General features: G+C 43.7%; 1 protein-coding gene across 1 annotated transcript in view; it reads left to right on the top strand.

Annotated features, from left to right (window-relative positions):
- The window catches only part of Shld1 (shieldin complex subunit 1), an 85,656-nt gene extending 68,828 nt beyond the window's left edge, over positions 1–16,828 (top strand). Inside the window, exon 4 of the mRNA XM_013160000.2 lies at positions 12,454–16,828. Within this exon, the coding sequence (XP_013015454.1) occupies positions 12,454–12,896 (443 nt within the window). The 3' untranslated portion in view covers positions 12,897–16,828. The remainder of the gene's footprint in view (positions 1–12,453) is intronic.
- Positions 16,829–17,503: the final 675 nt, after the last annotated feature.

Here is a 17,503-nt window from a genome sequence, read left to right as displayed (position 1 = left end):
GTGATTAGGACTCCAGAAGATCATCAGGGAGGAGCCCCTTGGTTTTATAAGAACAAGGAGAGAGAGAGGGAGAGAGAGCACATCCACTCACTCGCCCATCTTTTGCTGGTAATACCATGGATCACCTCAGGATTCTACCAACAAGAAGCCTATCACCAGAGATGGGCTCTTGGGGCTTCAGAACTATGAATTAAATAAACCTCTTAGTAGTGTTACCCAACCTCAATTATTTTATTACAGTAACACAAAAACAAGCTTTTGCAGTACTACTGAAGATCTTCATCCTGGCTACCTTCTAAGTGTCACTTAATCTCCAAGTACTTCAGCATAATAAGACTTCAGGAAATATGACTGGGGCCAAAGACTTCTTAAGTCACAGTTATGAAGAATGTCTAGACCAGCCAATGTCAGATAGAAATATAGTCTGAGCCACTTACATCATTTAAATTTATTTTTAATTTCATCTGTTATGAGTGACCTGAGTAGAACATGGTATACATTTGTGCAGTCTCTACCTAGTTGAAGAAGTAAAAACATTAGCAAATACTGTTAGGCTCCAACATTTGTACTTCTCTGATTTTACTTCTTTTCACATAGCCTTCTGTAGTAGTTTTGAGTTTTGTCAACTTCAAGTATTTAATATAGGAGGACTGTTGTTAAACAAACCACAGGTTAATTTTGCATGCTTTTGAACTCAAATGGTATTAGACTATAAGAATACAAGCTTTGGTTTCATGCTATATTTTATTTAATTCTATATCTAACAGTTTCACTTAACTTCATATTAAAAATTATTGCAATTAATATTATTTTTTCTTTGAGGTTGGTGTGATTTTATGTTTATGTTTGCATTCAGACTAACCCCACCTGGGATGCTCCAGTAGCTACGTGTGGCTGCTTACTGTGACGCACAGTGTGGGAACAGGCATGGATGTTTCCACGGCGCCTTTCACCAGGCTGCATAGTTTGCTACTGTGAGGTTTTAAAATTCTTTTCTTTAAACTGTGCCAGTGTTTAGGAAATACTCTAGAACCATATGAATTTTGGGTGTAGGTAAGAATTTAGCTATTCATACTTTCACTGCTTACAAATCTCATTTCCAATTGTGTTAAATAAGTTCAATCATTTATTTATTCATTCCACAAAGGTACTGAGTGCATGGAGTTCTTAATTGGTTAAACACAAAATAAGTAGTCCTTGTATATCAGAGGTTAATTATATATTTAAAGATTAACCTTAAAAATAAAAGAGAAAAATTTAAATAAACTGAACAATTACTATGTGCTATGTACCATGTTAGGCCTCCCGGTTATAGCTGGTAACAGGAAAGATTAGAAACCTTGTGTCAGAGAAAACAGAAAAAAATGAAATATAAGCAATGAAGGGAAGATGGAGATAGCTAGATTTAGGGCAGTAAGAAAAAATGCAGCTTTTAAAAACTGCAGTAAAACATACGTAATACAGTTTACCATTTTAGCCCTTTTTTGGGATGTACTGCATTAGTGTGAAGTATGTTTTTGTTCTTGTCAGCTCATTTCTAGCACTCCGCATCCTTCACAGCTGAGACTCTGCAGCTTCCCACTTCTCTGTCCCCAGCTGTGGTGACTATCATGTGCTCTGTTTCTGTGCCTTAGTTGCCTCATATAAGTGGAAACATTCAATATTTGCCTTTTTACGAGTGGCCTATTTCACATATCATAATGTCCTCAGTATTCATCCGTGTTGTGGTATGTGTCAGAATATCTTTCCTTTTTAAGGCAGAACACTATCCCATTCTGTGCCCATTCTGTATTTTATGTATTCCTCTGACACTGGACACTGGATTTGTTCCACTTTTTTTGCTATTATAAGAATAAACAAAATTTCAAATGGTTTGGTCCTGGAAGGTGTGGTAGACTGACTTGCTGCTCACTAGTGTTCTGCGCCTCTTTGGCCGTGTGACTTCCAGCTGGTCCATCAAATGTGCGCAGAAGTGACGGAGCCTCCCAGTCACTCCCTGTCACCTTTCTCCTTTACCTCTGTTCCTTCCCTGAGTGAGACTGAGGTCGGCGCTGCTCCACTGGGTTCGGTTCTGGGTTGAGTAAGGAGGAACAGATCTGCTTGTGTGTGCTTGCAGTATGGTAGTTTTACTGGTAATAAAAGCTGATCCTTTTTGTTTCATGTCCCTGAGCTTTGGTGCTTGCTTGTTATTTAGCATAACCTAGCCCATTCTGAGTGACACTGAAAATGTTATACCTGAAAAGAAGCATAAAGTAGGAGAGGGAACTGGCAAGGTAAATGTCTTTTTTTTTAGACAGGATTTCACTATACAGTTCAGGCTGACCTTGAGCTCACTGTACAGCCCAGGCTGGCCTCAAACTCAAACTGATCCTCCTGCCTCAGCCTCCCAAGTGCTGGGGTTATAGGTTTGTGCCTACCACATCTGGCTTTTAAAATGTCAATTTTGATTGGTTTTGTGATTTGCTTTAGGGATTGGTGGAGCATGCTCATCTGTATGTCTGGGTGGGTCATGGAGGTGAGACCTTGGTTACTAAATCTGGTCCCTTTCTCTCTGGTGCTATTCCCTTGCTCTTCTGGCTGCCATGAACTATGAAACTTTTCTGTGCTATGCCCTTCCATCATGAGGTTTTTGCCTCAGATTTCCAGGTGTGAAACTATAAGCAAATCAAACCCTCCCCATTTTCAACTGTGGGTACTGACATTGTGTCTCAGCAATGGCACACCATTACAGAAAATTGGTACCACGGGTGGAGTCACTGCTGTAACTGTAGCTGACCATGTGGTTCAGAAGCTTTTGAAACTATTTTGTGGGAGGAGTTTGGAAAGATTTGAAGATACTGGCTAGAGAAGCTTAAAAATACTATAAGTCAAGTTTGATGGGAGATTCTTGTCTGAGCTCCCAATACCAAGAAGATGACAGGAATGCAGACAGTAAAGGCCAGGCTCAGAAGGTTTTAGATGGGACAAAGGCCATACTGGAAACTGGACCAGCAGCCACGTGTGTCACATTCTGGTAAAGGATTTGTTTGCATTTTGTCCATATCACAGGCCTGTGTAAGGCTGCATTTAAGGATGGTATACTAATTATTCTTGCAGAATAGTTTATTATTACTAGGCAGTATAGTGTTCAGGCTGTGACATAAGTACTATTGGCTGGTTTTAATCAGATCTACCATAAGAAATAGGAGCAAAAGACCAAGTTGAATGATTTGAAAAATTCACAGCTTGCCCAGAAAAGAAGCACCTGTAGAGTTGGGGCCTTGGAGAGTGTGGTGGCTGAAAATATCAGCATTAAGAAGAAACCAAGTATTTCACATCAGGACCATAGGAAAGATGGCTTGAAGGTTTCTCATGAATCAGCAAAACTTCACACATCAAAGGCTCAAATATGCAAAAGTATGCACCTTTCATGGGAGAAGAGTCACCTGGTGTTGGTTTCTCAGGGTTCATTTTACAGGGCTCAGCCATTCAGGCACTAAAAGGCCACTACAGTCTGGTCCAAGAAGGCCTGGCCACTGCTTCAGCGGACAGCGGACCTTGGCATCATCCAGCAATGTTGCTTTTACAGGGACACACAATGCAAGTGCTGTGGAGTCAGGGAGGTTTCAAGGAAAAGCATAAGAGTCCAGGCAGTGTGCCCGGAAGGGGACAGTATATGACACTGTGAGAGTTAAGCTGAAGCTGTCCTGGAGACCCAAGAAGCTGGAGATGCCAGGGAAATGGAGTGTCTGCCCAGGAAAGCTGCAGGCAGTAAGCAGAGCCTGGCCAAGAGGGAAATCACAGGCAGCCACAATCAGGCCATAGGGGTGAGGCTGCCCAAGTCTTCTTTGAAATTCATGTGTTGCTACAACCTCTCCCAGGTGCTAGACCTGAGCTGCAGGATTTAACCCTTGCCCTGCTGCATTTTGGTCTTGTTTTAACTGATTTCTGTCTATTCCTCCCTTTTAGAATGGGAATATTTACCCTGAGTCACTCTAACTGTTGGAAGTGTTTAGCTTTTGTTTTGATTGTGGAAGGGCTACAAGCTAAGAGTTTGCCTGGAGTCTTACAGGAGACTTTTGACATGAACTTCTCAGCAATGCTGGACCTGCTAAGACTTTAGTGACCCTTAGAGATGGGCTAAATACATTTTTTATCATGAGATGGACATGTGAGCCAAACATGGTAGCACATGTCTGAAATCCCAGCCCTCAGAAGGCTGAGGCAGGAAGATACTGCAAGTTCAAGGTTAGCCTACGATACATAGTAAATTTAAGATCAGCCTGAACTTCATAGTGAGACTTTGATTCAAAAAATGAAACAAGCGATAAGATGGATACAGCCCTTTGGAGGACTAGGAATTGAATGCAATTGTTCAGGTATAAAATTTTCCCCATAGTCTCATACTTTTGAATGCAAGGCTCCATTGGAATGGATCGGTCACTGGTGGCATGGTGTGAAAAGCTGTATTATTGCTCCTGGCTTCTCCCTTTCCACCATGATATTTTTGTCTTGATAACAGCTGACTGAGTCTTCTGAAACCGTGAGCCAAAATAAATCTCTCCTTCTTTAAATTGTAGATGACAAGTATTCGGTCCCTGAGAGGAAAAATGCACTGTGGCAGGAGCCAATCATACAGACATGTGAAGAAATCACGTGACATGTAGAGGACCTGGAAGTGCAGAGGCTCTGAAGAGGAGCTCACTTAATGCATTTAGTGGCCAGGAAGCAGCTGGGTTTCCCAAGGCAGTGATGCGGGTGGAGGTGTGAGTGCCAGTGAGTGCCAACTTTGCTGTGGCCTGGCAGGGCTGGACTGGAGCACAGGATCTTGTTCTTCCACTGAGCCTTTTGCTTCTTCTTTCCTGCAGTAGCTGTAGAAGTGGCCTGGCAGGAGTAAGAAGGACCAACAAAGAGTAGGAAGGAAAAGAAAGTAAAGTCTGCAGCAGGACAGTGCAGCAGAGAGCTGGGCCCTCACCCACAGGCCATGGTCCCCACACTTAAAATAGTGGTGTGGGACCAGGGATTTAGCTCAGTGACTTAAGCATCTGCCTGGCAAGCGTGAGGTTGTGAGTTCGATCCCCAGTACCAAAAGCAAAACAAGACAAAAAAGTAACTCATATTGATAAAAATAAGTTAGTATCACAAAATAGTAGTGTCACCCCTGGAAGCAACCTGCCTGGGGCAGGGCTGAGCCTCTGAGGCCCGACTCCCTACTGCAAAGATAGTTGTGCCTTGAAAATGTGCCAATAAATAGATACCGGAAACCAAGATGTATCCTCATGCTGTGTTCACTCTGTTCTTATGCCCAGGACTTTCCTTTAGAGCCGTGCAGAACCCAAGGAGCCTCCAGCAGACAAAGCGAGGCAACCAGGCCTGGGTGCTCAGGAGTGAGCTACGCAGTTCCGAGTGGGGGCAGTTCCCATCCCCATGGTGCAGAAAGCCTAAGAAACCATACACCTTTTCTTTCCTCAGCTCCTCTTGCTTTTCCATTTTTACAGAATTAAGTCTCAGAGTTTTTCACTGCACAGCCTTGAAACTGCAGATCTTCCTAATGAGCCCCTGCGAGTAAAGATCTGGACCAAAAAAAAAAAAAAAAAAATCGTGGGTGGCTATTGATGTAGATGTAGAAAGGAGCCAGAACTCTAAATATCAAGTTGAGTTAGCAGCCTCAACTATAAAGTAAGACCCTGCCTAAAAAAAAAAAAAAAAAACACAACAAAACAACAAAGAAGCATCTCAAACATCTATATGTGTTCTCTCCCCATTTCCCTTCCCTTTCTTCCCTCTTTCTTTCCCTCTTCTTTCTCTCCTGCCTTCTTTCCTACCTTCCGGAGACAGTTTAGCAAATGGATACTCTAGTCATTACATGATCTTGAAACAGACAATGCAAAAACTTTTTTTTTTTTTTCTTTTTCCTTGGTACCGGAGATTGAACTCACGACCGCCTGCTTGCAAGGCAGGCGCTTATGCCGCTGAGCTAAATCCCCAGCCTCGCAAAAACATTTTTATATTAACCTCTGTCTTCCTCCTTTTCTTCTTGTACCTTCCTAAAAAATCCTTCTCATGATGGAAGGCATATTGAAACAAAGAGGGAAGTTCCACCAAATTTGGGCAATGCCAGAATCCTTGGGAATGGGCCTCTGTTTTTTTGGATTTGTTTTGTTTTGTTTTGTTTTGTTTTGTTTTGGTGCTAGGGATCAAATTCACAACCTCACACTTGCCAGGCAGCAGCAGTGGAGCCTTTGCTGAGGGGGAGAAGATGGAGAAGAATTCACGCCCTGAACAGTAGAAGGTGTTGCCAAGGAAGGGGTGGGATAGCAAGGTGCTTTGGGAGGCTTAGGGTCAGTATTTAGGCTGTTACAGTGCTCTGGGATTTCACTTAGGCTCCTCCCAGAGCCGGTCCTTTGAGTTTATATTCCTCTCCAGGGAGGACTGGGGAAGGGGCTACCACAGCAGCCAGATAAGAGCGAAGGCTCTGCATTGTTGCCAAGGAAATGCAAGCCTGAAATGGACCGAGGCAGTGTTCAGAGGAACTGATGCAGCCAGGGACTCAGCTGTGTGTGCCTCTGTTCTCATGGGAGGAGAAGGGGTGTTTCTTTGACGATGAATTGTAGTCTGTTTGACATTTGTGTGAAAAAATGAGGAGACAGCTAATTTTTAGACTCATTTGTAAACATGAGGTTTCAGAAATTAAAATGTAATGAAATCTGGAAATGGTACTCAAGTGAGAATTTAAAGTCCTGGGTGGCAAAGCCTATGGGCCAGTTGCATCCAAGGATGCTTCGTGCTCCCTGGGGCGATCTTGAGGAATTCTCCAACTTCCCAGTGTTTCTGCCAGGTATCTTCCTGTTGTCTCCCTCTCCCCACTGCCAGAAGTCAGTCCCATCTTCCTGCCTTCCCAGCCTGGGGTCACGTCACCTATGGGGAGGGAGATGGCAGGGACCAGCTCACCCAGCACTGCGGGGCTCCTTTCTCTCTTCTGTAATAGCAATATCGTTTATTAGACCCACACTGTTTGCCAAGCTCTGGGCCAAGGCTTTCATTTATTTCATTGATTGTTTTAATTTTAAAGTAGGTTACCAAAGAAAATTTAAGTTATCCCTCCAGAGTTCTGTTTAAAATTTCTTAAGTGATTTCAAACTCATAAACAATTTGCAAGCACTGTACAAATACCTTTCTAATGAATTATCTGAGTAAATTGCCAATCCGATGCCCTTCACCCCTGAATATCCTACACACAGGTGCATTCTCTTACATAACAAAATGAAATCATCCACACCAGGACATCTGCAGTGATTCAGTCTGCCCTCTAATCCCCAGACCTGGTTTGAAGTGCTCCACATGTTCCAGTCATGTACTCTAGTAAAAGGATCCAGTTCAAAGTCACCTGCTGCATTTAATGGTTTTGTTTCTTTTCAATCTCGTGTAGTCTGGAGTGGCTTTTTAGTCCTTCTTTGATTTGCAGGAACTTGACACTTGTGAAAAATACAAGCTGAGAAGTCTTTTCCCACAGTTTTCCTGCAAATGGACCAGAGAGGCACCAGTGTCCCCCTCCCCTGTGTTTTTGCACTGGGAGGCTTCCCCTGGTGGAGCTGGTCTAGCACAGTGTTGTTGGGAAGAACCGAGGCAGGAGAACTGGCCAAAAGCTCTGGGCCTTGCAGAGTCAAGGGAAGTTCCCTTAGCTTTCCTTGCCTTCCATCCTTCTTTCCTCTCTCCTTCCTTCTCCTCCTGCTCTTCCCTTCACGTTTGAGGAGGGAGCATAGAACATAATTTTAGGCATTCTGGGAACTACTGTAGGGGGAAAACTGTCCCTGCTATAAAACTCTTTTAAGAGTACAGTTTTTAGCCAGGTATGGTGGCTCACACCTGTAATCCCAGCATTCGGGAGCCTGAGGCAGGAGGATCGTTGCAAGTTCGAGCCCAACCTGGACTACAAAGTAAGCCCAAGGCCCACCTAAACTGTATAGTGAGACCATGACTCAAAAAGACAAAAATAAAATGAAATTTAAAAAGAATATGGCCTTCACTGTTGATCGCAGCAACCCGTCTGGCCTCTGGGATTCTCATTCTTCTGTCCCCGGGCTGAGTCTCTGGCTGCTGAAGACATGGCTGGCGGGTGGAGAGTGAAACTGGAGCCAGCCATGGAGTTGTTTATTTCGTTTCTTTTTGCAATTTGACCTTTGTTCATTAAACATCCTCTGTGTTTTTGTGTTCTGTGATCATCATTTCAGAATAAGTGGTAAGTGCTCTGTTGGGAGCTGCTGAGGCTGGAAATTGAACACACGTGCAGGGCTGTCGCGTTGCTGAGGCATGGCTGACCGTAGTACAAAGAGATGCCTCAAAAGGCAAGACAGGCCACAGCTGAGGACACCTGGCTCCAACCCCAGTGACAGATGGAGGTGGTAGCTGCAGGCATTTCACTCCGGTAGTGAAGGTCAACCTTGAGAGTTCTCCCAAGATACTTCTCCTAAATTAACATAAGATACTTCTCCTAAATTAGCATAATCTGTTACTTGCAAAAGTTCTTGAACCACTCCCAAGATCCTGCTCAGTTTCCTGCATTTTCCACTCTAACCCCTTCCTTGTTTGAAAAACTAAATAAATACGGGCTGCCCAGAGACATTTGTTGTCTAAAGCCCCCAGAATCTTGAACTCTGCTAGAGGGTTTTGATCCTTCTGGAGCCCTAAAGTCACACTACTTTATTTAAGCTTTTGCCGTACACTAGTTTGGGAGATTGGGGATTTTGGCCAGGACTCTGAGACCAGATGCCAGTCCTCACACTGCATCTGCCCTCTGAATCCAGACTATGTCAGTTATGCCATTACACTTTTACATGATTACTCTTCAGTGCGATGTCTAGGAGTTGGTCCGCCTATTAGTTAGGTTCCAAGTATCTCAGGTGAAGGGCATGGGCTTTCCCATCTTTTGCTTTATCTTGCAGTAACTTGTCACAAGTTGCCTTAATATCGGCCTCTGCACATGTAATGCTAAGTCAACAAATGCTTATCCATGTGTGTTCTGTGTGTGTCTCCCAGAGCACGTATCCACATTCTCTTTGGACTGCTACTTGTGCTTGTATTACCATAGACATTCTGGAAGAAAGATCATCTATTAAAGTCTTCGCTTTAAAAATAAGAAAGTTTAGGGGCTGGGGATTTAGCTCAGCGGCATAAGCACCTGCCTTGCAAGCAGGCAGTCGTGAGTTCAGTCCCCGGTACCGATAAAAATGAAAAAGACAAAAAAAAAAAAAAAAATAAGAAAGTTTGGCCAGTGTGGTGGTGCACACTGTCATCCCTGCACTTGGGAGACAGAGACAAGAGGATTGCCACGAGTTCAAGGCTAGCCTGGGATACACAGTGAGTCCCCATCTCAAAATAAAATATAAAGTAAAACAAAGATAGGTTGTATGACTTATCTAAGGTGACACATAGCAAACCTAGGGTGAACCAAAATCACACCTTTTTCCTAAAGCTCCACCCACTGCATCGTACCCTTCCCTTTATCATGTGTTTAGTATGGCTATTAAATTATCAGGAGCAAGGGTCATCAAAGCTTGTGATGTAGAAAGCTCTGTGTAAAAAAAGAAAAACCTTGATTCTAAAGTAAAAATTTTATCCCAGCATTGTGACACACACCTATAGTCCCAGCATTTGGGAAGCTAAGGCAGGGCTGTTGCTCTGATTTTCCAGGCCAGTTTGAACACATAGTAAGACCCTGTCTTAAAAAACAAAACAAACAGAAAAGTCAGTGCCTCTTGAGAATTGGCCATGCTGGGACTGGGAGGAGACCATCAAGAAGCCAGCTAGCCAGTGATAGGATTATTTCCAAAAGATGAAAAATATTTCCAAAAGATGAGAAGTGTAAAACAAAAAGTGGCCTTTATTCTGAGAACACGGAGAGAGAAGACTGGCACCCCCCACCGCTGGCGTCCGGTGATCTCTCCGTGGAACATGTGGAGTGAGGCACATAAGTAGCCTTGGTTTGGGGTGGAACCTAAGGGGGGGGGGCATTAGGGATGCACAGGTAGCCCTTTGGTCCTAGGTTTGGTGCCATAGGTAAATTTCCAGGGGCGGGAAGATGGCGTCACAGGTAAATTCCGAGGGGTGGGGAAGATAGGGGCTTCCTGCTTCCGGTTGAGGCTTTCCTGGCTACAGTGTCCTGTCTTGCCCTTTCAGCCAATCTTTCTGCTAAGCTACACAAGCTATGCGGGGGCCAAGAGAAAAGTCAGATAGTACCTGCTGTGAGCCTACTGGTGCCAGGCAGGCTGAGTTGATAGCAACTAAGGTACATAAAGCAACTAATGCTTGTCTGTTTGATTTTGCAGGCTTGGGAACAGAGGGCTGAGCATCTATTGGGAGGGTGACTGTGCAGGATAGCAAATATGGGGGATTTCCTCCAATCTTGTCTTTGAAGTCCAATATTGTTCTCACTGTTTTGTTTGTTCTGATTGTTTTGCTTTATTCAGTGTTCGGTTTTGATTGGTTTTGTTCTGTTTTGTCTTGTTTTGGTTTGACTTTGCTATACCGGACTGAATGGACAACTAATGTGAAGATAACAAGATATACTACGATAGCTACTGTTGTTTTCCTAGTATCCTGCTTTGAAGTTCTGTACCAATTTTGCTGCTTTGTTTTGATTGACTTTGTTCTGTTTCGTTTTATTGGAGTTTACTATCTTTACATTAAAAAATTAATAAAGGCAAAAAAACAAAGTATAACATTGTAATAAAACTGGTAGAATTCCTGTTTGAGGAACTATAAAGGTTAAATAATTCTAATTTTATTTTTTTACAAAATCTTCGCATGAATACACTGATAAAAGGAAAGTCGTGTGTTTCAAAAGACCTAAGAGATCACTGTGTTTAGAATAACAGTGGCCAGAGAAACACAGAGAAGTAAGTCAGAGGTTAGGATTTGGCTTTTTTCTGCTTTTTTTTTTTTTTTTTTGTCTTTTTTGAGACGGGGTCTCTGTGCAGTTCAGGCTGGCCTTGAGCTCACTTTGTAGCCCAGGCTGGTCTCAAACTCACAAAGATCCTCCCACCTCAGCCTCCCAAGTGCTGGGATTACAGGTGTGAGCCACCACGACCGGCTTAGGATTTGGCTTTTGTTAAGTCACTTATAGTTTATCTTTTACTCTCTCTTCAATAAACACAAAAACAGTATTTTAATTTAGATATGAACAGTCTATAAGATTGTTGTAAGGATTCCAAAAAGGAGGTAACTGTGTAAATCTTTAGAACTGTTTAATCAGATGAACTTCTTTTCAAGTGATCTTCCTAAAAATAATGTACGTGTTTGTATGTTGGTTGGATGGTTGATTTGATTTTGGAGACAGGGTCTCACTATGTAGTTCAGGCTGACCTTGAACTCATTGTGCAGTCCAGGCTGACCTCGAACTCACTGAAAGTCTCCTGCCTCAGCCTCCCAAGGACTGGGATTACAGGCATGCACCACAACACCCAGCTAAAATGGTATTTTTAAATGGATAAAATAAAAGACCATGTTTAGGATTACCAAGAAAAAATACTGAAAATAGTTATTGAAAAGTTTTAAAACAAGTGTATATTATAATGAGTATGTTTTTTCATTAATGCGTGCATAACATCTAGCATGATGTCTGTGATGATTTCAGAGTCGTACATCTTAGTCTGCTCAGGCCCGTACCCCGGTGGCTTCGGCAGCAGTACTGGAGGCTGGTAGCACAGGGTCAGGGGCCGCCTGGCTCCTGGTGAGGTGCAGACAGCTGTCTTTGCGCTATGTGGCTGTGCGGCTTTTCCTTGACGCTTGCACATGGAGGGAGAGAAGATTCGTGTTCACGTTCTCGTCCTCTCATCTCTTCCTCTTCCTCTCCTGACAAGGTTACCAATCCTGCTGGATTAGAGCTCCACCCTTGCTACCCCATTTAACTTTACCTCCTAAAAACCCTTTACAAATGCAGTCACATGAAGAGTTAAGCCTTCAACACATGGATTTTGTGGGGAGATAGTTTGCGGCTGTGATCTCTTGCTGTTGTGTCCTAGTAACTGTTAAGTTACTAGGGTTGCTGCTATAGCTGTGGTTTGTTGTCTACATCCATCATAGAAGGAAGTGCTTAATTTCAGATTAGAGGCTAGTGAAAATAAAATAAGACTTTTCCCATCCAAGTGTGCCGCCACTCTGAATTTCCATATGGAGACCTTGGATTAACAATGCCCAGTGCACGGGAGTGACACATTCTCACTGGGAGCAAATGAGGGCATAATCACAGGAGGGGAACAGCTTCTGAAGTCAGCTGATTTTTTTTTAATACTGGGAATTGAACTGAGGACCTTGCATTTGCCAGGAATGTGCTTCTGAAGTCAGCTGTCTCTGCTGTTGCCTGCTCCCTGGGAGTTCCTTGTGCCAAGCTGAAAAGAGGCATCACCTGTGTTTGGCCTGCTTTGTGGTGTTTTTGATTGTGTGTTTGAGAACTAGAATGTTGGTTTTGTCTTACAGACAGCAGCAGCCTGAATACTGATCAGAAAGACTCCTGGACCTGTGAGGACCTCTGGCTTGACCCTTCTGCCAAAGGCCAGTTGAAGACCAAGGAAGAGGACAGTGGACTTCGAGAATCCCTGGACAGATTCTATGAAGCGTTTGGCCGTCCCCAGCCGGTCTCTGAGGACCCGCTCTCAGCATCTGTCCGCCAGTGCCTGTCTGAGAAAATCACTGAACTAAGAGGCCAGGGGAGCCGGAAGTACGCCCTGCGCAGCTTCCAGATGGCCCGGGTCATCTTCAGCCGTGATGGTTGCTCAGTCTTGCAGAGGCATTGCAGAGACTCCCATTTCTACCCACTGCACGAAGGAAGCGCATCTCTGGATGACGAAAAGCAGACCCCAGGACTTTCAACAGATATCGTCCGTTTCCTCTTGCAGCAGAACCTGATGAAAGACCCCTAACTGGGGCTGGGGGCAGACACAGGCAGTCCTGGAGGTGAGACACTGCAGCCAGTGCTCTTGGTGGCCCCCTGAGGTTGCTGCTAGCCCTGTGGCCCAGCACCAGCTAAGTGTTCTGCAGTGAAAGATTGGCACCTTACACCTGACCCCGAGCCACTTAACCCATGTGGAGAGCTCTGGGGCCACCCTGCCTCCCGGCCCCCTCTCGGCTGGCATGGGAATTTCCAGGACATTACACCCTTGCTGGGCTCCAGGCCTTCCTCACCTCCTCTGCCCCTACCTTGCTGGTGGGAACCTCTCCTCAATAAACCTCTCCTGTCTCAACCCTGGACTCAGAGCTTACCCTGGAGAACATAACACAAGGAAACAGGATTCAGCGAAGTGAGGTCTGTGAATGATACAAGGCTCTTTACTGAATCATGGATAACAGTTATACCAAGCTGTACAATAGAGATCATGTGATTAAGAACATACGTGCTAAAGTAATATAAAGATTTAAATACGGACCCAAAAAGTACCTTACTCCTTAATCATACCCTTTTCCCTCTCCAAAGCCACATTCCTCGTTTCATAATCTTAACTGAGTGTGGGAGGAATATTTGGAACGTCAGACAGCTAAAATTCACAGGTTAAAAACACAAAGGTTTCTTCATCACCGTCAGATGGTAGTGTGAAAGGTGAGGGGAAGAAGTGTGTGCCACCCGCTTGGCCAGGTGTGGGCACAGTGATGACCTCCAGGTCAATGACTTTTGCCCAGCCGGGTCCTGCCTTCTTTTGTCACTTTGTCTTCTGCCTGCCTGCTGTCTGCACCCCTCATTTTCTCAGCAGGGAGCCCTCAACCCTGCCCCATCGTTGCCCTGCACCTTGAGCTCCAGAGCAGACCTGTGCCCAGAACAGGCGTGTAGCCCCTGTGCTGCCCACCAGGCATGTGCTCTGAGTGGCCTGCAGGTTGGCACCAGCAGGGGCTTGCCCCACAGTCATGTCTTGAACCCTGGTCTGAGACTCTTGATAGAATTTCATCAGAAGCCATTTGGAGCAGCAACATTGTAATTAGATTTTGAGAAGCTGGAGGTGAAGTTTAACTGACACGGGGGCCATAATTTGCACTTACATATTTGAGTTTCACAGCAACTTTGTTTTGAGGGGTGGTGGTACCAGGGTTTGAACCCAGGACCTTGTATATGCAAAGCATGTGCCCTGGGACATGGGGTCAGAGAAACTGCCCTTCCAGCTGAAGGGCAGAGACAGAAGTGGAAGGAGGCCTGTGGGCAGGGAATTGGAGATGAAGAGGCCTTCAAGGGGCCCTGAAGAAGCAAGAGTCCTGGTTCTCTGACAAGCAATTGCTTGCCTCCTATCATTGGGCCCAGAGTAACCCTAAGACTTATGGTTAAAATTCAGCGATGCTGGGTTGAACTCACTTTGTAGCCCAGGCTGCTCTTGAACTCACAACGAACCGCCTGCCTCAGCCTCCCAAATCCTGGGATCCCGAGGTCTGGGACTACAGGTATGCGCCACCATGCCCAGCTAGAAATTTATTTTTAGAGAGTAAAACATAACCATTTGGTTGTCCATGTTGGAGAGCAGCAGCATCTGCTTCACAGGGAGATTTTCATATCAGAAAACATGCCCTTCATTAACACGAGTGCTCAGGGTATTCAAGAAAAGGAAGACTGAAAACTGAGAAGCAAAAAGCCTAAAAGCCAGAATCGCCTCAGGGTGGCAGGGTGTGGAGTGTGTTCTTCGAGTCTGAGTAAGTGTTTGTGACAGCCCGGTACAAGATATTTGATTCTCTGCAGCCACACTCCTTAATTTGATCTCCACGAGGTGAGGGTAACATTTTCCACTGATCTCTGGAGACCTTTAATAAAGACTAAAAGATAAGGCTCCAGGGGCCCTGGCCTTTGGCATTATTGTCTAATTCGGCCCTACGAAGACTGTGCTGACATCTTTTCATCCCGTGGACACTGTGCCTGGCCTGTGATCTCATCGTGCTCCTTTTCAGACCCATGGGGGCCTTGGTGAAGACAGATCTGTTTGCAGAAGCACCAGAACTCTAAACAGAACCAGTACCTGTGCATTACGTTAGAGCAGTGCCATCCATTTCATCAGCGCATTGCTGGGTGATCAGTGCGCTGGGAGTCAGACCTGGCAGTGGGGGGAGGGGGGCTGCTCCTGCTAAGCAGGTGTTTTCCAAGGCCCCCCAACTCTGCCTCTTTCTCTGACCTGTTCAAGGGCACAGAACACATCTTATTATCTGCAATTGGCACAAAACAATATAGCAAGACTTGCAGGAATTTTAAAGATTTTAAAACATTCTATTGGAGTATAATTATGCACAATAGTGCATATAGCATATAATTTCATACACCTCGTGCATACAACTAGGTTTTTACCAGAGTGACAGGGACAACCAGCCAGCTGCCGTGGCCCCAGCTAAGTGGTAGTGGCAGTCTGGCCAGTGTTTCTCCAGTTGCTAGGAGCCCACGGTCATGTTAGGTGCTACACGGACAAAGTTTAATTGCTGATCTGTTCAGCTTTGTGTATGCATACTCTTGTCAAATCCCTGAGACTAACTGGTATCTATCTTTACCTCTCCTTGTCCTGTAGTCACAATGCAGATTGTTTTAAAAAGCAAGACATGTATAATTAGCCAGAAAACGAAAGAGAAGACTAATCCTATCAAATATGAAAATACCTTAACTCTGTGATGATAGAAACAGAAATAGACCAATAAACACATCAAAGGAAAAGAGGGTATAACGGATGCATGGCAGTGCAGATGGGAACTGGGCACTGTGATGATGAAAGCAGCTCTTCAAATCCTAATGAAGAGGGAGGGTTGTTCGCAAATGATCTTAGTGTGTCTGGCGCCTAGTTCCGGAGAGGGAGAGTAAGCAGGCTGGGTTCTCCATCTCATGTCTTGTATCAAAGTGAGTTCTAGATAGATTAAAACTTTCAAAGTTAAAATCATAAAGCCACAACGCTAAAACATGATAAATATGTGTGTATATATATATATATATATATATATATATATATATGATTTATATACACATATGTGAGTCAGGTTGATCAATTTCAATCAATCTTGGAATAAGGAAAATCTAAGAATAGTTAAAAAACTGAAAATTTGATGAAATTGACAACCTTAAACATAAGACTTCTGCAGTCAGGGCTGGAGGTTTAGCTCAGAGGCATAAGTGCCTGCCTTGCAAGCAGGCAGTCGTGAGTTCGATCCCTGGTACCGATAAAAAGGAAAAAGACAAAAAAAAAAAAAAAAGACTTCTGTAGTCAAAATATATTTTATGTATTTGTGTTCATAACAAGGTCAAAATTAGGATAAATGCTTAGAGCGCATATGACAGAGACTCCTTCTTCAATAAACAGAATTCATACAAATCATTAGGAAAATAACCAAAGAGAAAGATTGGCAAAGGCCATGAACAGCTGGTTGGGAAAACCCCATACAGATGCTTCCCAGTTTCTGGTGGGCTCCCGGGCTGATAAACCCATTGTAATCGAAGATATCCTAAGTCCAGAATGTAAGTATCACACTCACGCTGTCTGGCACCGCAGCTCAGAAGCACAGTGCGCTGCAGGGCAGTGCCTGTGACCCATAGGGATACATGGCGGGCTGGGCTGTGGCACCCCACTGCTACCCACATTTCAGACAGTTTGGTCCATTGCCGGCCTAGGAAAAGATAGAAATTCAAATTTTGAAGTTCTGCTTATATGAATCTATATCACTGCTTTACATCATGAAGTTTTAAAATTGTGAGTTATCATAAGCTGGGGACTGTCCTGATAGTCAGAAGGCAGACAGACTTAAATGTGGCTGATAAGTGTGAAATCATGCCCAATTATAATTAAATGTAAAGAATTGCAATGTTTTGTTAAAAAGAAAAATGAATAAAAATGGTACGTAAATACATAAATTCTTTTTTATAAAATCTATTTTATTTTGGGGGAAAAAACCAAAACAAAATTTCAAAACATGTCAATCAGGGGCAACAATAATACATACATTGTGCATTATCATCCCTGAATCATTCACCCAGAGCACAGGACATCTTACAGTTGTCTTAACAGTACCAGCACACATCTTTCTCTTAATGATACAGAATGTCAAAACAAAATCAAAAGATTAACAGTGGTTAGTATACTGCGTATTTATCTTCAACATAGTTACTCAGATTACAGGATAAAGGCATGAAAAATTGACCAAACAAAGCACAAACCATTCTTTTCAATGAATAGAGATTAGTATAATTATCATATATGCATACTACATATATATGTATATACATAATACATATGTATTATCATATATACATCTATTTCCCCTTCTATCTTTTCTCCTTTCACCTGTCTCAGTTGTTCTTTCCTTTTGAGTAGTTTCTTCCCCTTTCACAATAGCTCTTGTACATTTTGGATCTTAGTTACGCTTCCAGTTTTTATACTAGGGTATTTGTGTATACTGGTATACACACATGAGTCTGATTGAGTTCACATGTGAGTATGGTCTCAAGTTGCATCCATTTACCTCTAAAAGCCCTACGCTTATCCTTAATAGCTGTGTAGTACTCCACTGTATAAAAATACCACTTTTT

Source organism: Cavia porcellus, unplaced genomic scaffold (assembly GCF_034190915.1).
Source record: "Cavia porcellus strain 051 isolate PalLab524CR breed Dunkin Hartley unplaced genomic scaffold, mCavPor4.1 scaffold_5, whole genome shotgun sequence".
Classification (NCBI taxonomy): domain Eukaryota; kingdom Metazoa; phylum Chordata; class Mammalia; order Rodentia; family Caviidae; genus Cavia; species Cavia porcellus.
The sequence above is the reverse complement of the archived record's forward strand: the minus strand, read 5'-3'. Positions and strand labels throughout refer to the sequence as shown.